We start from the raw sequence: 24,343 nt of genomic DNA, 5'->3' as shown, positions 1-24,343 counted from the left end.
CTCTCATCTCCCGGTGGACATAGGCACGTTGCCAAACCATTTATATATTTGCGTTGTGGTTGATTTTCTCTTTCTTTTGTGTTTATTTCTTCTTTCTTGTTTTGTGGATTGTTTTTTCGTGTTTACAAAAGCAACTTGGGAAAAAGGGCTAGGTTCGTGGCAGTAGCACCCCAACACCCTAGTCACTATGTTGTGGTTTCCGTTCTCCCCAGTTAGTACCTTTAAAAAGCGAACTTCTAATCTACTTGAAAAAATAGGTAAGGGCTATCTTCTCCATTGAATTACAAAAAAAGACAACAAATGCCACTTCAAAGCTTTTTAAGTATAAAAATACTTTCCCATGTGACTCAGAACTCTCGCCGAAGATAGCTTTCCAATGAAACAAACCTTCCCCCGAAGTAGTGGTACATGGATTCCAACGTGGATGGGTGTCTACAAGTGTCTAATACATAGGTCTAATAGCCAGTATGGTTAGACATGCTGTACATTTTTTTTTATAAGTAAAATAAATAAATATCGTATTAATTTAGCATTCCATTTTACAATAATAATTAAGTAGTTGCAGGGGTGGCAGACCATACCATGGCACCTTTAATACAAGGTGGTGAGAGTTTAACGCTCATAGTAAGTATATCTTTTATAACTAAAATATTAGTTAAGTATATATGGAGACCATTTAACTTTTGTATGTGGAGGTCACAGTCATTTTAGACCTTTAAATTTTAAAATGGGTGGTTGTAAGAGTGTAATTGAATAGGCACAAAGTATTAAAAAAAAAAAAAAAATTTTAAACTTCGTAACTCAACCCTAGCCATCCAACTTGACATCTAATGAGTGAGAATGATTGTGACTTACATGTACAAACAATAAATGATCTCTTTATAGACAATGTCATAACTAATTGGGTGTGGTTTGTATAAAGCCGAGGCTCTAAACGGTCAAAGTAAAGCGCACCTTCAAATAGTGTTGACAAATGTGGTTTCAATGTTGGAAATCTTTGTGCTACCCTTAAATATATTTTCATCTTTAATTGTAAAATTTAAATCTTAAAAAATAGTGTAAATTGAGCATATATATGAAAACTTGAAAATCTTAAAAATTGACAGTACAAAAATCCATTACAAGATGCACTATTTCCAAAAGTTGAAATCTTTTTTTTTTTTTTTTTTCTCATGTCCATGTATCTTGACGATGGAAAGATCAATTTGAGGATATTTAGGCACTAAAACAACCTCTTTTAATGAAATTTTTGAGGTGGACTCTAATTTGATTGTTTAGAACCTCGGCTCTATGTAAACTTTGTCCTAATTTAAATGTCCACTGAATAACTTATGTAGAAACGGTAGCACGCCATGGTCTGCAACACTTGGGGAGGGATTTTATTTCCACCGTGGGTATGGTATGGAAGAAAATTTGCCTAAGGCAAAACACAAGTTATTAGGGGTGGCAACGGGTCAGGTCAGGTAGAACCCAACTGGATCCGAAATTGGATTTGGACCCAACCCAAAAAAAATCTAAAACAATATTTAAATATTATACTAAATATGTATGTATATTATATAAATATTATAAGAGAAATGATCCTATAAGACTCTCTCCCACCCATATGTGTAGGACCTTAAAAGATCATCATTAAATTTGGTACGGATCTCTAAAAAAGTCAAAGTCTCACACTCATATGATAACTATTCTAGGGATCTGTACCAAATTTAATGGTGATCTTTTGGGGTTCTATATATATGGGTGGGGAAATGTCCTATAGGATCATTACTCATATTATAACTAAAAATATATAATTATATTTATTTAAATATTATATATTATTTATTTAAATATTAACACTATTCAGGTCAAGTCTGAGTCGGGTCCAATTTTTAGACCCATATTCAGACCTGGGTCAGGTCTGGTTATCATGTCTTAGGTAGGGTTCGGGTCCGGGTCCAATGCCACCCCTAAAGATGTGTTACGGCAAATGAAGGTGAATTAAGCACTATTTTGCAAGGAGTGAAGTTGGTGAAAGATCTGAATTAACCTTTGGTAATTGAATCTGATTCTGCAAATATTATCCGATGGACAAAAATGGAAACTGGGTTTTCTTGGGCTTTTCAAGGGCTTATACATGAAAGTTTTTAGTACTGTAGGAATTTGGTTTGTTTATTTGGTCGTGTGTTTAGGGAGAGTACCATGGATGCAGACTCTTCGGTGAAAAGGGGTGTGATTGCGGAAGTTCTGTAATCTCGTTTTTTCTTAGTTGGTTTCTGTACAGTTTATGAATTTGTAAACGGTTACAGGAAAAAGTTTATATAAGGATGCTGCTGATGCCCTTCCAAAATCCATCGGAAAAGGCGGTTTTAATGTTGAAAAACCGTTTGATTGATCATCTCAACTTCGAGATGTATGACTATAAAAAATAAAAAGATTTTAAGTCTAAAAAATAGTGCATTTTACAACATATTATCTACACCGTCAATTTTCAAGATTTCATATGTTTATGGATCTACTTGATTTTAACCATTTTTAAAATTTTAAATTTTATAATTAGATATAAAAATAGATTTTCAGATAATCTTAATAACATTTTATGTCAAAATTATATGGAAAATGACCTTGTGTGACCCTCCCACACCCATGCGTCTAGGACTTCAAAAGATCACTATTATATTTGACACAGATCTCTAAAAAAATCAAGTCCTACATCATGTTGATAACTTTCTAGAGATCGTTGCCAAATTTAATGGTAAGCCTTTAGGATCCTACAGACAATGGGTATGGGAGGGTCTCATAGGATCATTACTCAAATTATATACCATGATAAAATTTGAAGGACACCGTACCTCTATACCTATGGAGGCATCTGTATGCCAACTGCACCCTTGGTTACGTTTAATGCAATAAAGTTGTTACCTTAGGCAAATAATAACAAAGTAATGATCCTATAGAACCCTCATCTACTCATGTGTGTAATACCCCAAAAGATTATTATTAAATTTAGCACGGATCTTTAAAAAAATTATCACATGGATGTGAGACTTGACTTTTTTTAAAATCTATGTCTAATTTAATGATGATTTTTTGGGATCTTACACACATGAATGGAAAAAGGTGTTGTAGGATTATTTTTCATAATAATAATAACAATAATAATAATAATAATAATAAATATTATATAGACATTTAGCATTACATGTTAAGTATTACATATTAAGTGTTCACATGCAACACCAAGCCCAATATGAAGTATTGAGTGTTCACGTGCAACACCAAGCTCAATATAGAGTGTTGACGTATCACTGCTGGCAAGGAAAGTGGGACCATGATCCCCACAAGAAGTAGTAACTATGATTTGTAATGATCTTTAACTAAGTCAAAGCTCCCAGTCCGATATTAATGTGCATAAGCCACAAAGCGAGAGAGACGTTGGTTTAGCACGTGACCCCATGTGGCACCCTTAATCATTTCTCAAACATATCAATATGGCCGTCTTCATGAAGGAAAATTATTTAGTGGGTCCGCCGGCTTATGCATCCCTATTGATTTTAAAGGGTTTTAGGTCCTGGAGCATGTCCACATGCCACTATAAATCCATTTTTGCCTCAAAACTGTGAAATTGGAACTCTAGGAATAAAGCAGATATGAATATTTTCTAAATAATTAACATGAAAAGAGTTTATGTAAAGTTGACACCTTAAAATGTTGAATTAAAGCGCATATCTAAAATCCTTCAAAAAAAGTTGTTTTGATGTTGGAAAAACATTAAATTGATCATCTAGACATTAGGATAAATAGATATAGAAAAGGAAAAAAAAAAATTTAATAAAGTGTTAAAAAAAATACATCTTGCTACACGTTATCTGGACTGTCTATTTTCAAGATTTTCATGCATCTGTAGATCTATTTGATTTTGAACCATTTTTTAAATTTAAAATTTTATGGTTAGAGAAAAAAAATAGATTATTGTACCATCCAAAGAAATTTCAACATAAAAAATTGGATGTGCACCCTATTTTGATTGTTTAAGTTTATAACCTTATACAAACCACCCCCAATTAAAACCGATGATAAAATAAAATGATTATCTAAAAGAGACCATTTATCTTTTATGCATGGAAGTTATTATCATTATTGTTCCTTAAATTTCAAAATCCATTAAATGTCATTGATTATACACAAAGTTTCAAAAAAAAATTCTTGGACTTCGTGGCTCACTTCAAGCCATTAAATTTGACATTTAATGAGTGAGAATGATTGTGATCTCCATGTACAAAAGATAAAGGGTGTTGTTTGTATACAGCCTAGGCTAGGCTCTAAACAATCAAATTAGAGACTACCTTCAAATAGTATCAAGAAATGTGATTTCAATACTGGAAATCTTTGTGATAGCCTTAAAATATATTCTCATCTTTATTTATAAAGTTTAAAGCTTTAAAAATAGTGTAGATCGATAGATCTATGAAAACTTGAACATTTTGAAAATTGAGGTAAACAAATACGTTACAAAATACCCTATTTCTAAACTTGAAATTCATTTTTTTTTTTTTTTTTTCATGTTTATGCATCTTGATGTTGAGGTGATCAATTTGAGGATATTTGGGTATTAAAACAACTTCTTCTAGTGAAATTTTTGAGGTAGGTTCAAATTTGATTGTTTAGTGCTTCGGCTCCATGTAAACTTTTCCCAAAAATAAATTATTTCTTTGCAGACAATCCCCAACAAAATACAACTAGACGCCTTTTAAACCCCATATTCTTTTATTTTTCTTTTTCAGATTCATAATCATGATGGTCTTGATATTTCAGGATAAAGTTTTGAATCCAAAATCTTGATATTTCAGGATAAAGTTTTGAATCCAAAATCTGCCTCCAAAATAAATTTAGCCGGGGGGGGGGGGGGAGGGGACTCACTACAACACGTGTTGCCACCGTTAAAATATCAAGCATCCAAACTGTCGTAGCTCATTCACCCCAAACTTTTTCCCCTAAAGCACAAACAAACATGCCCATCACACCTACACATATGACCCAATTCATTATTATTCCAATTCACTCTATCAAGTACATGATCTTTCTAAGCACTTTTTTTCCGCTTTATTTTTTCTCTTTTCTTTGTTTAGATTAGCCTCGGATTTGAACTTTGTATAAGATTACAATTTTTATTGCGTGAACTTTATTATCATCTTATCTTTTTTCTAATTATTTGGGGTTTAGTTATACGAATTTTAGTATGTCATTATGCTCAATCAAATATCATACTTTCAGTCAGGTCATGAGTCCCCATATTTCTCACACTTAACCAAATGATCACTTGGCCTGATTTTAAATGTTGGATCCAAACAAGGATAGACAATAAGGTGAAAAGGTCCTAACAAGATATCGCTATGAACAAATATTTTATGCTTGGGCGTATGCAATCCTACAGTGCCATCAAATATTTTATGCTTGGGGGTATGCAATCCTACAGTTCCATCCCTTGAACTATCAAACATCCATCTTTAAGATTGATGTAAAATGGTGGTCCCTCAAAAAAAAAAAAAAAAACGAGAAAACCAAAGGTCTAATTGTTTTTTATAATTTTAATTTTTAAAATTATCTATTTATGCACATTAATGATCTCCATATTAGAGATCATACGTTTCCTAAAAAATTAGGTCCAAAATCCAACCAAAAAATAGATCATGAAGAAGGGATGCAGTTCTACATATGAGTCTGGGGACTTATAAAAACCATGTCCTATAGCTAATCAAGGTAATCTATCTTTTCACAACATCGTTCCTAATTTTAACTTCAGATAATTTATTTGTGTAGAAGTAAGTGTTTATCCTCGAAAATTTTGTAAAAGACTTTGGTCCCCACCTCGTTTTAGGGCGTAAACTTGACGACAAGCTTTGTGGGGTGGTCTAGATACTAGGGTACGGTCCTTGGGGTTTTGGTTGGTTTAAGCTTTAGGGTACAGGTGTACTGATCGGGATTAGGGTGTCTACAAAAAGTATACTTTGAACCATTCTAACTTCATGTCAATATTATTTAATGTTGCATAATGTAACACAATAAAAGGGAGTTGGCCAGTTTGGGTGCCACCAATCACCATATACACACCATCACCAACGGTTGGCATTGACCCGGCATTTGTACATCTCTTCCCAAATTAAAAATGCAACAGTCGGTTCTTTAATCCTAGAGTGCCGAGCCACTAAGTTTGAATACTTTGAAGTTATCCTAGATTGCCGAGCCACTTGGTTGGAATACTATGAAGTCTGAAGTTTAAATGATATATGGCCCGACCATTTATGCACCTTAATTAGGGTTTAGGTGGTTTTTTTTAAAATGGTAGGGGTTTAGGCGCATTTTAGAGGTGGCTTTAGATTTGCGTACTCAACAGGGCTGCTTGACAAAGATTATTTTAACTAGAAAATAAATAAATAAATAAATCTTTAATGTTTCTTGAAACTTCCATTCGTTGATCATAACCATAGCCCCCACAAAATTTTTTTTAAAGGGTGAGGTTTGTATAAGGTTGTCCCCTTAGATTATAGAAGCAATGGGCACCTATAAATTTTATTTAGAGATGCCGTTTCGTTGTCGAAAACCTTATCATAGCTTCAAAATCTCTTTTCATTCTCAGTTATAAATTTTAAAATTTTAAAAATAGTACAGATGGAGCATATCAAGAAACTCTTGACGATCCAGATAGATTATACAAGATGCACCATGTCCATTCATCTGAAGGTCGAGATGATCAGTTGGAGGGTTCTCTTATGCCGGAACACTCTCCACTGTAGGATTTTTAAGGTGCGCCTTACTTCAACAATATAAGGTATGCAACCTTATATAATTTTTTTCCATTTTTAAATTGACCTACTCCACCCAAACAAAAAAAAGCAAAAGATATACATCGTTAGAGAGATCTCATCTACTATTGCAATATTAACTTTTTTGTTTCATTTGATAAAGGTACTTTTATAAATAAAAATTATAATTGAAGTTTAAGGTTGAGAATTCGGAATAATTAGAGTTATTTTAATAATTTGGCCCAACTTAAGTGGCTCAAGCTCAATTAAAGGAGTACCCCTGTCTATTTTGGTTTGCAGGTACAAAAAAACATAAAATTCAAGAATGCTGCTAACGTAGAACAATCATGGCTATTTAGTCATGTGGAAGTTCTATTTTCCCAACTCTGAACGATCTAAGTTTTTATTATTATTATTATTTATTTATTTAATTTCATTAGGTTAAATTGTCACAAAACTCTTAATGATGGGTCAGATCGATTCTTAATTCAAATTGACCGAATCACTTATTTTAGAAACCTGAATCATAAGTACCTACCATTGCGAATACATGATCACATCATGCATACGAAACTTGTGTATGTGCATGTGTATAAAGATGTGTCCACATTTTCCCATCATAGCGTCTAGTGGGAGCAACCGCAGTTTGTTTGTTAGGGAGAGAAAGACATATAGTAGCGTAGAGTGGAAGGTTGGACACATAAAAATATTATGGGAAGAAATTACTAGCCTGTCCTTGCTCTTTTAAAAGACATAAAATGCCATTCTTTTACTTGTAAGTTATTGGGCAAATTTTACAATATTTCAACAAAAGGAAATAGGACCCTTCTCTTTCCATTGAACATAGCCCAAAAAAAGGATGTTATGGGAGAATACCAAGACATAAGAAGCCATGATTCTCAAATTCTCATGTATTAGGAAATTTTTATATTATTTCAACATATGGTAATCTGATATTTAATACAATTACTTTTTTGGAGCAACGTATTGGTAATGTATGCAATGATTATGCTTACTTTTGGTACAAAACACACATAGATCACAATTGCTATTGACTATTAGTTGAGAAATGGAGTGGATAAGGATGTGTCATTTAATTGGGTTCAAGTAAAATTTATCGAATGTTGTGCCGCACTTTACCAGGGAGGATTTCACATCCAATGGCCGAGACCAGTTGTATCCTCCTTGACTTAAAGTCGATGATGCTATTAGTTGATCCAGATCAACTATTTGAGATGTTATTATGGTGTAAGCTAACTTTTTAATGGTTTAAAAATCTATTTTCATCCTTAATTATGAATTTAAAATATCAAAAAAGATAGGACAGAACAGATCTATAGATAGTCAAGCACTTTGTTACAAGATCCACTAGTTTTAGATATTGAAATTCTATGAGTTGGGATTTAAATGTCAAAATACTATTTTATAAAGAAATTTGGAGGTGACTTTTACTCGGATGGTATACAGTTTACACATTATATAAACTTTCTTCTTAATAAATCTTCATAATTTTTCCCTTGTTTTAATGGCATACATGGTGCTGATTAGGTTAAGATGGAACAATAATAATGAATATCCAGCCAATTTTTAGAAAATACTCTCCTATAAATAAATACTCCCTTATTAAGAAATTTGGAATATAAACTTTTTTCTTATTAAAAATGAATAAATTTTCCCTTTTTTAATTGCATAGATGGCCCTGATTGGGTTAGATGGTGCAATAATATGAATATCCAGCTAAATTTGGGAAAGGAAGCAAAGGGCTGTATCCACCTACCCTTCACCTGCTGTCACCCATTGGCTTTGCCTTTGGCTTTCACATGCACCTCTCTGCCCTTTTGGTATATATCTTTACTATGCCCCAACCCCTCTCCCTCCTCATCAACTCTTCATTCTCTCTCCTCCTCTGCAAATACTCAGGTACTCTCTCTCTCTCATGCATTCTGATCATGGTGGCAGCTGTATAGCATCTCTCCCTATCTATCTTCTGTCTCTCTTACTCTGGCCTACTACTAGTTCATTATCACTTCTCCTTTTCTTTCTCTTGTACTCTGCTATTCTGAATTTGGTAGGAGCCACATTCTCTCTCTCTCTCTCTCTCTCTCTCTCTTCTCTCTCTCTCTTCATCTCCATATATGCTGCATTGTCCTAGTTTTCTCTCTATTTCATTTTAAAAAGATTTAGATGTTAGATCTACACTAGGCATGGGCAATTACTGGTTATTTCTCTAGCTCTTGAATCTTATTTCTCAGTCATGAAACAAGTTTGAAATTCAGTGGATGCTGAAACTGACCCATAAAGCTGTATGTTAGATCTGCTAACCCATTATGCTTTCTTTACCCCTCTTTTCAATGAATGAAAAAAACCCAGCCAACCAAAATTGATTTTTGAGTTCTAGATCTGTTAGTGAGAGGAACTGTTGTGATTTTGTTGCAGGTTTCTGGGTCTTCCTCTGATTTCAAGGCATTCAAGAAGGGGAGGAACCATGAAAGGGAAGATGAAGCTTTCAGCCATGGCTATTGCTTTGGCTTGGTTACTCTTCATGGATTCAACAAGAGCCGCAACTGTCTCATCTCCATCTCCATCTCCAGCTCCTGCTCCTGCTCCCGACTATGTGAACCTCACTGAGCTCTTATCAGTTGCAGGCCCTTTCCATCTCTTTCTTGAAAAGCTTGAATCAACCAAAGTGATAGATACCTTCCAAAACCAGGCCAACAACACGGATCAAGGGATCACCATTTTCGCCCCAAAAGACAAGGCATTTTCCTCTCTCAAGAAGCCTTCCCTCTCTAACCTCACCAGTGATCAGCTCAAATCGCTCATGCTTTACCATGCTATACCAGAATACTACTCCCTAGCCGATTTCAAAAACCTCAGCCAACAAGGGCCAACAAGCACATTTGCAGGGGGCCTATATGCTCTTAATTTTACAGACAATAAGGGAAGTGTTAGCCTTGATTCAGGGTGGTCACAGACATTGATCAGTAGTAGTGTGTACTCAACTCGACCAGTAGCCCTTTACCAGGTCGATAGTGTTCTTTTGCCTGAGGCCATTTTTGGAAAAGCCCCACCTCCTGCTCCTGCTCCTGCTCCAGCCCCTGATACCTTCACCCCAGCTGATGTTTCTCCCTCTGGTTCACAGGAGAACCCTTTCTCCCCAAAATCTTCTCCCTCTACTTCTGCTAATGCAGCTGCTTCTCGACCGGTGGCAATGACGGCCCTGTTCTCCCCTGTTGTTGCCTTGGTGCATTTGCTTCTTGTGGCTGGCGGTGTGGTGGTATTGTAATGTAATGGGGATGTGAATGATCTCTCTCTCTCTCTCTCTCTCTCTCTCTCTCTCTCTTAATTTATACCATTATGTTGGGGCATTTTGTTTTTGAGGGCTTGTATACCAGTTGCCTGCTTTATTGCATTCCACAGATAGAGATGGGCCTTCAATTTTATTCTGGTTATTGCTTGAATTCTTTTGAAAGACCTGTGCTACAATGTTATATGATCTGTAGCGGACTCTGTTTATTATTCCTTTGGCTCCTCTGTTTCAACAAATTTCAATTGTTTTGCCTTCTGACTTGGTGAAATCTTGAATGAAATCAAGAGTAACAGATGGGGCTGCATGAGTTTTCATTAAATAGATCACAAGGCTTCTTTGAGTGTTTAGGGTTGTTTCCTGCTGTTGTAAGAGAGACAAAGTGAGATATGTTTATTGGAATTCTGGGAACTGTTTGTTGTAGAACCTGGCTCTTGCAGTTGCGTCATTATGGCCCCTAATAGAGATTCTCTATAAATATGTGATATTATGTAATGACTCAATGTTTCACCTTCTGGCAGGTGAAAAGCCAATTCAATCAAGAGTACAAACAGATTGGTTAATAGATGGTTAAAGCATTTCTTTCATTAAATTGCAAAAACCTCTGAAACATACTAAGATCCAAGGAGATCCGGTAAGAATGTTGCCAAATCTCAACAATGCCCAGCAATTTTAATGGGTTAAATACACATTAGAATGCTATCTGCAAACACTGTTAAGAACATCAGAAAAGCCATTGCATTTCTTCAATCTCCAAATCCCAACAAAACAGAAGTCCTCATCACATTGGCTCCCTCCAAAACAGAAGTCCTGATCCAGTGACATCACACGGTGGCCCCAGTTTCATCTCTAACGCAGCCCTGTAAAAATGGCAAAAATAATTCATTGTCAGACCAATAAATACGCCTTAAGAAAAATATGAAGGTACCCAATCAACCTGAGAAAGCAAGATATTTGGGCCTTTTGGTCTATAATGCATACAAGTTCATGACTAAAGAATCAAACGATCATGAATAAATAATCAATCTATTGCTGCTTTCCATGCCAGTATGAGCAGAAACAACGGCCCCTTTTTGGCAGGCAAAATGATAGCGCACCCCTGCTTAGCTTTATGGAAAATCCTTAAAAAAATTGTAGTCTTAAATGGTCAGTCATATCAAAGAAGTAATGCTTTTCTGGGGTCTTAGGGGCATTTTCGCAGCATTTGGGGAACAAACAAGGTAACAAAAAAGAAGCACCACAGTAAATGGTGGCAGACCAAGCTGGGACACATCTTACTCTTAAATGGGTATATGTCACTAGCAGAAACTTTCTAAACTTACATGAGGTCAAATGGGGCCTCAATTCTTCTCTAGCTGCACTAAAGAGAATGAATAATAGGAAGAAGAGGCCAAACACGCACACACTTTCACACTCAGACCCACACCCACATGCGCGTGCCTGAGTTAGGCCCATATAAACTGCCTCAGCATTTCTCAAATAAATCAAGCTCTTGTTTCTACGAGGATTTTGTGTGCAGGACCACCGGAAGGATTTTCTAGTAACAGTTTTCCTCTTTAAATTGGTGAACAGAGTCTCAGATTACAGCAATTGCATTGACAAAGCTAATAAGCATTAGTTACCCAACTAAAAAGGTACACACCTAATTCATGAACAATAATAATTTACAGGTTATAAGCTTAAAATATGATTGGCATGTAACTTAAGCAAATTGTTTGTTGTAGACCTCCCACTTACCAAATTGATGTCCTTTTCAGCCTCAATAATCTGTATGGAGTTGAACCATCACACATAATAATTGAATTTTAAATACAATCCCTTCAAGCATATTTTAATTGGCCCATTGCACCATATAAATAAGAAATATTCAATGTGAATGCTTATGCGTAATTATGGTTAAGATATTGGAGTTTAGTCCTCCAAGCCATAGAAATACATAAATTGCAGCTAACATCTTCGTGCAAAATGGGTAAGTGGGTCAAAACAGATAAACCATGTGCAGATTTACTGTAGGATAATCAATCTAGATAATTCCTACTTTGAAATCACAGAACGCATACTAAATGTACCACCTGATTTATTTATTTGTATCTTTATACAATGAACACGTCTTGGACACCAGGGAGTTTCTCATTTGATGATGACAGCAAGGAGTTTCATCAAACCAACAACAATGTAATAGGTTCCCAGTCCTTGGTACATAAAAAATTACACTATTATGGGGAAGAGTTTTAATATGGCATTACCTTGAAAATTTCTACATCTTTTAATCTTTCTGCATTGCAAGTATTTAGAATTTGAAAATACACATTAGAATAGAGGTCCCTACGTTCCCCTTCATTCCTAAAATACAAGGCAATATGATTGCATTAAGGAATCCAATGTAGAGAGAATATAGTTTATGAGTGGCCTGCAAATAACGAGAAATGGCTTACTATAGAATGTTTAAGGGGTATACGATGGCCACTCAATTAAACTATGTGTGACCTGTGAGTGATTGAAGATAACTTATATATAAGGCAAAGGGCCCCACATGTGCACAACCAAACAAGTACTAGGATATGATGCTATTGAGAAAGCGAGCTTTCTAATCATATGTGCATCTATTATGATGCTATTGCAGCAAGACACAATAGCATTCTTATTCTTTAAATATTTTCAGTTTCTGTTTGATATCAGGAAGTGTTTCCAGGATAACAAAGAAACATCTTATCCGGAAGTGTTTGCAGGATAACAAAGAAACACCATATCAGGAAGTGTTTCCAGGATAACAAAGAAACATCCTAAAGAATCTTGATTGACAATATACACCAAATTTGTAACATCTTACTTCAAATTTGGCAAGCTGTAAAGGCAATTCTTCCATCAACAATAAAAAACATATTAACGACATAGAGTTCAGAGTTAATGATCAAAAACCTATTTATCATAAAAAAGAAAAACTATCAAGAAGCGTGTGGCAGTTCTCTGCACGGAAGCTTTTAATTGAGTATCTGATTTCAAACATAAGCAAAACTTTAAGCGATAATTAGATTGACAGAAACAATACAGTAATTAGAGTATTCAAAATTAACATCACCAACAGAAGTAGTGGGACTTGAATCAGTGAAAATTTCATCAATAGTGGGGAGATGGAATTTACACTACCAAAGAAGGCTGTTGTGAAATACAGAAATGCCTGATGGGATTCCATAGCTTTTGGAATTTTCTGGGACTAAAGATGTTCAAATTGAGTAAAAAAAAGAACCATGAGTAGATTTTTACAATTCAATGTCAGATGCATGGTCAGCGAGTGTGACAAATTTCAGACATGATGCCAGGGGCAAGGTCGTGTCATATAACATTGTGATGCAGGCTAAGAGATTAAAATGTTTGGAGAACTTAAGGGAAGTTCTACATGAAACACAAATAGAATGCATGGATTACACGCTTGTCCTACAAATGCTTGACAAATAATGGCTAATGCATTGAAACGGAGGTTATGCCTAAAACTTTATTGGGAAACAAAGGGGTAACCCGGCAGAGTTCTTTTGAAGCATTGAAGAAATGCAAAAGACCCTTGGGGACAATACAAAGGGATGGAAATAGAATTTTTTTCTCTTTGGGAACATGCAAACTCAAGAGAAAGCTCATACATTGGGATTATGGGGGACAATGTTGCAGAAAAGTGGCACTTTTGTAAAGTAGAAAAGGTACCTAATGCAGATTTGAGAAATGATTCATAGAGAATTTCAAGTTAAAATACAAGTTCGCCAGACAAACCTTAAGGTTAGGGAGGGCAACCTGAAGTGCAATCAACTAGACTACTTCAAATTCATGAATCACATCACATATCTAGGAAATGTAACTGCAAATCAAAGTGTACTTGCAACTACAACTGGGGAAACTCTACAGCTTGTAAAACATTTTCGATCATGGCATGTAATCTAAAAGATGGAGTTGGCAAAGCTAAAGATGGAGTTGGCAAAGCTTTGTTTGAGATTAGTTTTGGTTAAGTTAATGGATCATGGGCAGTGTTTCATTGTATGTCCGACAACATAGAAGGAAAGAGAGGGAACTGCTTTCCAAATAATGTACAAAATGCTGCTTATTAGTGACATTTTGCAAAACCACGCCAATGGAAAATGCGGCAAAAGGGATGTCCCAAACAGTGGAGCATTGAACATCAACATGATGTCATGGATTTGCTAAAAAATAAACTCTACCCCTTCCAAAGTGGAGCCCAAGGTTTACTTCTTTCGTTGATTTATTAATTTTCAATACTTTTAAACTGACTTTTTTGTAGCATATTTCATTCAAAGAAAAAATGTTGAAAAATCTTATTTGCCACACACACCCACATGCTGAAAAATCTAGAATGGGGGAATCTCAAATCTTGTATATTACTTGTTATAGATACTTCAAAAGTAATCAGAGTGGTAGGGTATAAGAACATAACACAAAAAAGAAAAAATCTAAGTTAACACTACAAAAAAAAAAAAAAAAAAGGAAAAAAAAAAGAAGGGAAAAAAAAAAAAAAAGAGAGGAAAGACCGTTGAGTGAATGATAATCAAATCCACTTGCAGATTCGGCACCAAGATGATGTATTAAACATGAGTTATGTCTTGAGTTCCATTCCTACCAGTTCCAGTCAACGTTTAAAAAAATCAAAGAAAAGAAAAATGATATCATGGAGTGAATGGTAATCAAATCGACTTGCATAATCAGGCACCAACATGATCCATTAAACATGAGTCATGTAGATAGTCTTAACTCTTAACATCAACTTTAATAGAACATGATAAGCAATCCAATATCTTCTCATCTCTAGAGTTGAAATTTCGAAGAGCATTATAATAGTGGGGTGGAATTGCATGGATGAAACTACGTTGATAAAAATATTGCTTTAGCTTATGCAATATATGATGATGGAAAAGAGAAAATGAGTTAGAGAGCACGAAATCAACATGAACATTGATGGCTCTTAAATACAACAATAAATGAAAGAAACGATGAAGACACTCAATATTTTAAAAAAACATACCACCCAACACCAAGGTGGTCCAAAAGTACCTGAGCGCTCGCCTAGGTGCCAAAGAACCCACCTAGGCAGGTTCCCAGTGACCAGCCTTGAGCAGCTGCCTAGGGTATGCGCCCCACCCAGGGGTAGAAATGCCCCTCATTGAGGGTATTTTTTTATCCTTTTTTTAATACTAAAGGATAAAATCGTGGTTTTACATTCATTTGAAGCCTAAACTCCAATAGAGCCTATTTTAGAGAGAGAAAAACCTTAAAAAACTAGTTCTTAGTAATTTTCATAGGATCAAAGGGTTTATTAAACTTACGAGAAATTGATCTAAGTATCACCCATTGATATTAGATTTGGTGCACTATCAGACTAAGGACTTATGGAGTATGGAGGAGTGTGTTCTATGTGGACTTGTGTACTATACATTTGATGTGCCCTAAATCCCTAACTCTTACGTATTATACGATTATACTTATATTGTTAGACTACAAACATTTTTCTTACTACTGGGCTGCCTAAGTTCTAGGCGCTCGCCTATGTACTGGGTGGCTTGGACCCTGCCGGACGCCTAGCATTTTTTGAAATACTAAAGACACAAGTTGAAAATTTGATAGAATAACCAAGAGGGAATCAAGAAAGCAAAGGGGTACCCTGAAAAGTGATCATGGCTCTATTACTAGCGAGTATAGTGGCAAAACCCGTATCCTTTTCACCATTTCTAGCTTAAGCTTGTGGGATTTAAAGTTTTGGGATGAGGGTGCCCCTTGATGGAATTGACCTCATAAAAGGAATCTCCAAGAAACTTTTTAAAACTTGGCATGTCAACTTTGGACTTGCATGCAATGTGCTAAAATGAACCCACCTCTGGCACATACATGACGTCATGAGGCGGGGCTGGGACCTAGGTTCCTCACTTAGGGCAAGGTATGTGCCTCTAGACAGCACCTATCAAATTGCTCCCCAGCACAAGTACCCACCTCAAGCTATTTATCCCCCCACATTAATAGGCAAGCAAGAGGGGAGGGAAACATGATTCGACATGCAAAATATCTTTGTGGTTGTCTAACATGTGAAACATGATTCGACATTTACATACCACTTAGAAAGTTCAAACTTTGGACTTTTCCACAATAAATTGTTACATGTATACATATACACCAGATACACATCGATTGCATAAGTATGTGCATATTCATAAGGTTGGGGCGCCTCAAGACTTGAGGTGTCTGCCTAGGCGGCCCACCCCCTCAAGGGCCCAACCACCACCTACCTCTCTTTAATACATTGAGTCAACTTGATTCAGCAAACCTAGAGGGCATGCAGCAAAAAAACTCATAGATATAAAAGAAACAAAAAATGGAGATTTACCTAGAGAGAACCTTAATACCTTATTTAGCATTCTTGGTTTAAACTTCCCATTAGCATTTACACAATCATCACTTACTAGCATGGACATTTTAGTTACTTATTGTATTAATAACTGCTCTAAAAGGACAAGGGGAAGGCCCAAAAGACATGGATGGAATTAGTGAAAAGAGATATGATAACTCATGATCTTATTTAGAATATGACCCATGATAGAGCAGAATGGCAGAACATGATTTGTATAGCCGGCCCCTAATAGTTGGGATAAGGGGATGATGATGATGACGATTAAAAAGTGTTCTTTATTAGCACACTCTTTTTATCATAAAATATTATATGGAATGAAAAACAGACTATTAAATATTATTCTATAAATATGAACTTTGATTCTTCAAACATTGAAACATGTAAAAATATAATATGAAAAACCCATAAAAAAAGGGACATTTAACCCCCCACTAAGACAACAACAAGGCCCCTACAGAACAAAAATTGCCAGATTTATGTCAGGTGTAGACATAAAACCCATAATAGGTTATTTCTATTCCCATTCTCAAAATTTGCCAATTTACTCCATTTATCTAGCACTTTTGTTGTAATTTTTTGCTGTTGTTTAGAAGGTTTATCCAAGTCCCATGTTGACTCAAGACCCTTGATGAATCTCAAAACACAAGGCATCCTTAGTATCTCCTATCTTGAATGACCTTAATGTTTGCAAATAAAGGGTAGTCTCAAGTATTCTGAAAGAGTAGCTTTACAACTGGTAAATTAGCCACCCCAAGGTAACAAGAAAGGGGCACCTCTCAAATCAAGGTTTTTCAACCAATTCATGCTCCACATCTACACTACTTTCTATGATAGGTGAAAAAATAACTAGTAAACATTTTTGGAATTGGAAACATTTCTAGAACTAGGCCATGAAGATGGGGTACATGTATTTGTCCTAGTTTTATTCCTTTCATAATGCTTGATTGATGTTGGTCCCGGTTGTCTCTATACGGTCTATATGTAATTGATATTTTTTGTTAATACCTTGCTTAAATTGAAAGGAAACTGATACACAAACAATATCATGCATGTTAGACATGCACAAGCATTCATGCCATCTCGGAAAACTCTTAACTGAACAAATCTTGTATTAATTCAGCCTCTCTTATCTCTTTGAAGCTCCATTAGGCATTCATATTCATCCAGGAGTTTGAACTAAGTCTCAGTTATTGAACAAATAAAATGAAACTAAATATGCATAAGCTAATCACACAAACGAGAGTGAATTCCTTTTTTTTTTTTTCTTTTGATATGCAAATGTATTTACATTTGCATGGAAACAAAGAAACAAAGTCCATGACACATGCCATGTTCAATAACCAACTGCATATGAAAATCAAGGGAACACATCCAACAAATCTTACATTATTATACAATACAAGAAAACATGCAACATCATTTTTTCGACAATTCACTAATTAACTTGATATCAAATACTCATGAATCCAAGTTGACAAACTAATTCTCTACAATTTGATGAGTACCCCAAGTTAGATTTGTTATGTTGTTCTCAAATAATGATAAAAAAAAAGGACTTTTGGACTCACTAGGATCTCAAGCTTGACTCAGGAAGCCTGACTCGGCTAGGTATCAACAAGACTTGGTTGTCTCCGTGAAAATAACATAGCACAAGTTCAGAACCCAGTGAGACTTAAATGAGTCCAGAGCTTTTTGAACTAGAACCGGCACCCTACCGAGTCCAAGACCAAGTAACTGAGTCAATGTTTCAAAAAGGACTAGTTGGCACCTAGGCGGTCGGGAGGGGGGGGGGGGGGGGGGGGTCCAGGCCGCCTAACACCTAGACGGGCACCCAGAACCTGGGCGGCCCAATGGAAAATTTTCTTTTTTGGGTTTTTCTCTTTCTAAAATAGGCTCTAATGAGTTTTAGATTTCAAATGAACCTAAAACCCACAATTTTGCACCCTTAGCATTAAAAAAGACCTAAAAATACCCTCAACAATGGGCTTTTCCGCCCCTAAGCAGGGTGCAGGCCCTGGGCGGCTGCTTAGGCGGGTTCCCGAGCACCTAGGCGGGCGCCTATAGATATCCACCTAATTTGGCTGTCTAGGCCTGGGCAATGCGCCCTGGCCTTATGGACCACCTAGGCGGCCACCCAAGTGCTGGGCGGTCCGCTTTTTAAAACACTTAACTTAGTTTTAAAACATTGGTTCTAAACTGTAGGTTTGCTTGGTTCAAAATTCCATAAGAACCATAAATCTCAGCCTTCTAAATTTTACCTCCAAACTCAATTGCAAAATTTTGGGTAGGAATAGTTTTAACTTCCATATTGCAAATAATGTTTGGTTCAGAAACCCACTTCACAGCTCTTCAATGGGACATGTGGAATTAGAGAAGGCTTTATCCAACTTTTCATGTGACTTTGTGGCAAAAGGGTGAGTTCATTTCTTGGCCCCTGCCCACTTACTGTATAACCTACAATCTTTAGCCCTCTTTTCCTTCTCTCTTAGGCATTATTACTCCCTATTTGATGTTATTTCATGTCACTCTCTTTTATTCTTTTCTGTCTTTTCCACATCTCTTCAACGTTTTGTTACCCTAGTACAATTTACCTGTGTGATTATTAAGTACTTCATTAAATTTCCTCCTCTACTTTTCTTTTCTTTTTAGACTTTTGCTTTCCTCATAGAGGTTGCTTCTTATTGTTGCCTTCCTGATTATCCTTTTAATTTCCTGATATTGACTGCACACGAATGGGAGCTCAACCTGCATGCACGTGGATACACAGATGAGTGAGAGAGACACAGAAATGAGAGTGAGAGAGAGAGAGGATTATAAATACTTAAAGGGCATCCGAGCACACATGGGGCCACCGTCACCGGATTCACGAAAGCAGTGACCATCCAAGCGGAAAACGGAGAAACATCTACCGTTCCATGCCGAATGAAGAACCATTTAGCAAACATATATATATATATATATATATATATATATATATATATATATATAGATGATAGTTGTTATACTTTAGCTAGGATGAATGCAGGAAGAATAGATATCGAGTAACTGATGTCGCAGGTTCGATGTGGAAAAGTATAGACGAGAAGAAAGAGAGGAATGGGTGTAGGGACAGATGGGTGATTGCGAGGTAGGACGTCCATTAAAGTCAAGAATATAAACAGAAGCAAGTGAGGCCTCTACAGTCAGGGTCATGGACTACTTGATCATGTAAGCACAGTTTCCACAGGAAGAGAGAGAGAGAGAGAGAAAGAGTAAAGGGGTTCCGTGTGACGTTGTCTCCAGCATGGGTGTGCTGTGCTGCTGATCAGTCACATACAATTATGAGGATACAACTTTCCATCTCTCAAGAGAGAGGAAGAGGAGAGAGAGAGAGAGAGAGAGAGAGGAGAGATGACAACACTATTAGAATACATCTCTCTCTAGAGAGAAAAGAAACAACAACAATATTAGAATACATCTCCCTCCCTAGAGAGAGAAAGTGAGACAAACAATTATAGGAAAATGTTGAAAATAAAAGACAAACAATTATAGGAAAGCAAAAAATAATATGCTCCTCCAGCTGAAAACCTGCATGTCTATATCTAAGGAGAGAGATGGGTAGAGAGAGAAAGTGACCTAAGAGAGGGAAGGACCATCACCATGAAGCTTGAGGTTAAGTGAAGTTTGAACAGGTGATTTATGCATGCAGGTGGGAATGTATGTGAACGTAATCAAATACACGAAGACACGCAAAACACATAGGGAAGAATGACAGAAGTACACGCACCAAATTGTAGACGCGGTCCATCACCATGCATTTGCCATAAATAATAAAGAGAGAGAGAAGGCTAGTGGACCTATTCTCCATTTTGGGCTTCTAAAGTCATGCACAAGCGTTAACAAACTGCATGCACCACCATTTCCAACAAAAAATGTACTATCTCTCTCTCTAACACACACATACATAGACGAACAAAGACGTATCTACCATCTTTTTCTCACTCTCTCAAACACACACACAACTGTACTCGCAACCCCACTTCCTCTCTCTCTCTCTCTCGCACACACACATAACTGTAACCTCTCTCACACTCTCACAGAAAACACAGGCAGATTGTAGCACCCCCTCCCCCCCACTCTCTAGTCAATGAAAATTTTTTGTGAAATTTTCGTTAAGATGAACAGTGTATCTCTTAATATGAAGATTTTAGATTTTAGAAAACCTCTCTCTCCAATAACCAGAATCAGAATCCCCTACTAACAAGGACAAGCCCTTATTTATCTACCCATACCCCTTTCCTGCACCAACAACTACAAACTCTCTCTCTTCCATGCCCCTCTTTGCACCAAACGTCCCTCTCATCGCCCTTTTGCACCAACCACAATCTCTCTTTCTCTCTCTACATGAACTTTTTTGCACCTAAACTGCAACTTCTCTCTCTCCTCCATGATCCCTCTCTCTAGAAAGAGTGGACACGCCGACCAAATATGTAATACAAGAGCATGATTCCAACCGGCAAAAATAAACTCTTTTTATATTAGATATCCTAATAAATGCAGACGCAATAAAAAGATTTACCACCAATTCTAAGATATATTATAACAATCTTCATTAGAAATGAATCCGCAGGTCTGATAGGCAGAAAGCAGGTTCTAGCCATAGGCAGAAAGCATGTTCCAGCCATATACAGGAAAGTGTGACAGGCGAGAAAGATGTCAACTTAGAGAGAAAGTCGCTGAGCTAGAAAAACAAGACCAGCAAAGATAGAGGCTTGAAATTTAGTTTAAAGTCAGAATGTGGAAAGGGCCACAAGCTCGAAAGAATGACCTAGAGGGAGAAAAACCAGAAAGAACACCCCACTTAGAGAGAGAGAAAGTGACTTGAGTGTTAAGACAACAGTGTCCGAGATCGAGACACAAGGGGATAGATTCAGAGACGGGAAGAATTTCGTCGAGGTACAAAGGAGAATTCTGCTGTCCAGCAAGAGAGAAAAATGCGACACAAGAAATACAATGAGAGAGAAAGGGGCGTACACACCTGAAAGATAAGGATTGTGGCTGAACATAGCAGTCGGATCGAGCAACGATGCGGCAAGCATGGAGGAAGAGACACCACCACCGCCCCCTTCACCAAGGGAAGAAGAAGAAGCACCACCACCTCCACCGCCCGATCCTGAAGCTGCAGGATCCGGACCCCTATCATAAAGAACCCCCTTGAACACTCTCCCCCCTATAGCAACGGCCGTTTGATATGCGTACTCCTCTTCATCACCTCCCTCCTCGACTGAGCTAACGCGCACGCACCTGAAAACAGCGCCAGTCCGCACCTCGCTTGGCAGCCCGGGGCCGAGATTTGAGGCCTGGCGTACCCGCTTGGGCTTGTCGTGAAGCACGAGCTGTTGCTGCTGGTGGTGGTGAAGGGCAGCGAGCTGCTGCTGCCGCTCCCGACGGCGAGAGGCGGGCACCCAAGTGCTCTTAATATGGGTAGGGCATTCGAAGCCGCGGCTCTTGCAGCACGTGCGGCACCGCTGGTGCACACAGTCCTTCTTCGCTTGGTTCCCGCAGTCCTGGCAGGTGTTGCCACCACCGAGCACCAGCCCACTGCTGGGCCGGCCCTCCGAGCCTTGGCCTGAGCCTAGCATGGCTGGGTTCGAGGAGCTGGGCTCGGTGTGCCATAGATCGAGGGGCTTGAAAGGGGTTGGCTCCTCATGGGTTGGGTTATGATGTTGGGGCTGTTGGGAGTTGTCGGGGACTAGAAGAGCGAAGCGGTGGTGAGGGTTGTGGCCATCAATTGTGAGGGGGAAGCCATAAGGGGTGCCGAGAAGGGTTTCTCTATGTCTAATGTGAGGAAGAGGAGGAGAGAGGAAGGGAGAAATGCAGCCGAGAATGGTGCTATTATGGTAGTGAGAAGCGGCGGTGGCGGCTTCGATTCTTTCTCCCTCCTCCTCTCCTCTTCTCCTCCGCCCTCCTGAGTCCACAATTTCTTTGAATATCTCCTCTTTCTCACTCTACATCCTCTTTCTCATCTCTCCGCGACTACAGTGTCTAGGGCTCCCCAATTATTGTGAAGCTCTCCACCTTCTATTGGCCGGCTCTCACTCTCAGCCCCCAACGTCCCTCGGTCCTCTTCGCCGTTTTTCTGCAATTGCTTTCTCTCTCTAACCCCCTTACTGATCTGCCTACTCTCGTCCTACCCTCGCAATTCCTATCTTTCCGTCCCCACTTTCTCTCTCTACCTGTCCTCTCTGCAACTCTTTTGCATCTCTCTCTACAATATCGCTCTAACCGCTCTTTCTCTCTCTAAGCTCTCTGTCTCTCTGGCGTGGTGGGTTTTGCTGTCTCTCTCTTGGGTTTTGTTTCCTCTTTTATAACTCTCCTCCTGCATATGATCGCCACCCGTCGTCTCTTTTCTCGTGTCTTCGTCGGGCATTTAAAGCATGGAATTACAGGCCTGCCTGCAGCGCCGCCATACTAACAGCAAGCCGCTGCGACCTCAATTTAAGCCGCTCCTGCCAGGCCTCCCGCCACTCCCAAATGCAGACACTCTCTCTCTCTACATTTCTCACTTTCTCTCTCTACACTCTCCCCTTCACCCCCTCCTCCCTCTCATCGATGCTGCGGAGCGATGATGATGACGAGGGGTGTAACTGAAAATCTATCCCCATTGGTCCCTTACCCGTCCCGTCTCACCGTTGCCCCACCTCCTCCATCCGACGGTCTTGAATCAGCCACGTGTCGTGCACAGCTTTATCTTATTCGTCCTTGCACCGTAAAACCCGCTGCTTTTTGCCCCTCCTTTTAGTCCCCACCCCCTCTCTCTCTCTCTCTCTCTCTCTCTCTAAATCTCATTCTCTCTCTGACTCCCACTTCTCTCTATCTAAATCCCACTCCCTCGTACCCCCTCTCTCTCTCTCTCTCTAGGCGCACTCAGATCTACAAATTCTCTTCCCCCAAATCTAAGATCGATTACATCCTCTCCCTCGCTCTACAAACCCCCCACATTCTCTCTCTCTCTCTCTCTAAGTCACAAAGGGCCCTTCTCTCTCTAACGAAGTAACTAATAAGTTGGCGAATCTCTCGACTTTTCCCCAAATTCTTCTGTGCACCAAGTACTGGAGTGTGGGGCCACCTCGTATTCGCCCCTCTCTCTCTCTCTCTCTTTACTCGCCTTAAAACCCGCCGTATACGGCCCCCTCGTTCTGCGTGCCGCCCCTTCTCATAACAATTTTTCCTTCTCGCATTAAAAGATTTGAACCTTCCTTATTTCAGCAATCATTTTCGTATAATTTAGTCTTTTCGGGCACGTTGTATCCCATTAGTAGCAACCCAACCCCCCCCCCCCCCTTCCCCTCCCAACGTATTAAAATTTTCGAAATATTTTGTTTTTGTGTATGGAGACAGTAGTCGTCCCTCCCCTCCCCTCCCCTCCCCTCCCCTTTTACAAAAGACGGGGGATTTCTCGTTGTCTCTGCCCCTATTATTATGTTTTCTCTCTCACTCTAAATCCTAATTTCGCTCAGCTGAATGATGTGTGCGCGACTCCCAATAATTGTGTCCCTGTCTGTCAATCTCGAGCCCAGTGTAGGCCGGGTTGACTCTCTCTCTATATATTTCTTAATTTCTCTCTCTAAAACGCCCTCTCTCACTAGATTAGGCTCCCACAAATCCCGAGGTTAACTAACTCGTCGCGCAGGGAATACATGGAGGGCTAATGACCCCGAGCATGTCGCTTAATTGAAGAGAGAGAGAGAGAGAGGGCTGGGGTTAATGGAGGGGTCATTGTCGTGTATTAAAGGATTGATGTTAACGTGCATGTGGAGTCAATATGCCAAAGATTTGGTTGCCGAGAGGAGGGCGTCACGATGGCACGCA

At 38.3% G+C, this 24,343-nt stretch overlaps 2 protein-coding genes across 4 annotated transcripts; one reads left to right on the top strand and one right to left on the bottom strand.

The window, feature by feature from the left end:
- Positions 1-8,488: 8,488 nt before the first annotated feature.
- FLA7 (FASCICLIN-like arabinoogalactan 7) lies at positions 8,489-10,350 on the top strand. 3 transcript variants are annotated; one of them, XM_006828878.4, is made up of 2 exons: positions 8,489-8,705; positions 9,222-10,350. In XM_006828878.4, exon 2 carries the CDS (start codon positions 9,271-9,273, stop codon positions 10,069-10,071), a length of 801 nt encoding a protein of 266 aa, XP_006828941.1. In that variant the 5' UTR covers positions 8,489-8,705; positions 9,222-9,270; the 3' UTR covers positions 10,072-10,350. The 3 variants fall into 3 exon arrangements, with proteins under 3 accessions (XP_006828941.1, XP_088701888.1, XP_088701887.1); XM_088845762.1 differs by having other exon boundaries at positions 8,664-8,853; XM_088845761.1 differs by having other exon boundaries at positions 8,704-9,088.
- Positions 10,351-10,647: 297 nt separating this feature from the next.
- On the bottom strand, positions 10,648-23,490 carry LOC18424288 (protein SHI RELATED SEQUENCE 5). Its single transcript, XM_011630780.3, has 2 exons — positions 21,510-23,490; positions 10,648-10,952 (listed from the first exon to the last, which is right to left on the bottom strand). Exons 1-2 carry the CDS (start codon positions 22,111-22,113, stop codon positions 10,942-10,944), a joined length of 615 nt encoding a protein of 204 aa, XP_011629082.1. The 5' UTR covers positions 22,114-23,490; the 3' UTR covers positions 10,648-10,941.
- Between the last annotated feature and the right edge of the window lie 853 nt (positions 23,491-24,343).

This window comes from Amborella trichopoda, chromosome 9 (genome assembly GCF_054954075.1).
Source record: "Amborella trichopoda isolate Santa Cruz 75 chromosome 9, AtrichopodaSantaCruz75HAP2 v2.0, whole genome shotgun sequence".
NCBI lineage: Eukaryota > Viridiplantae > Streptophyta > Magnoliopsida > Amborellales > Amborellaceae > Amborella > Amborella trichopoda.
Note: the sequence above shows the minus strand (reverse complement) of the source record. Positions and strands in the feature narration are given on the sequence as shown.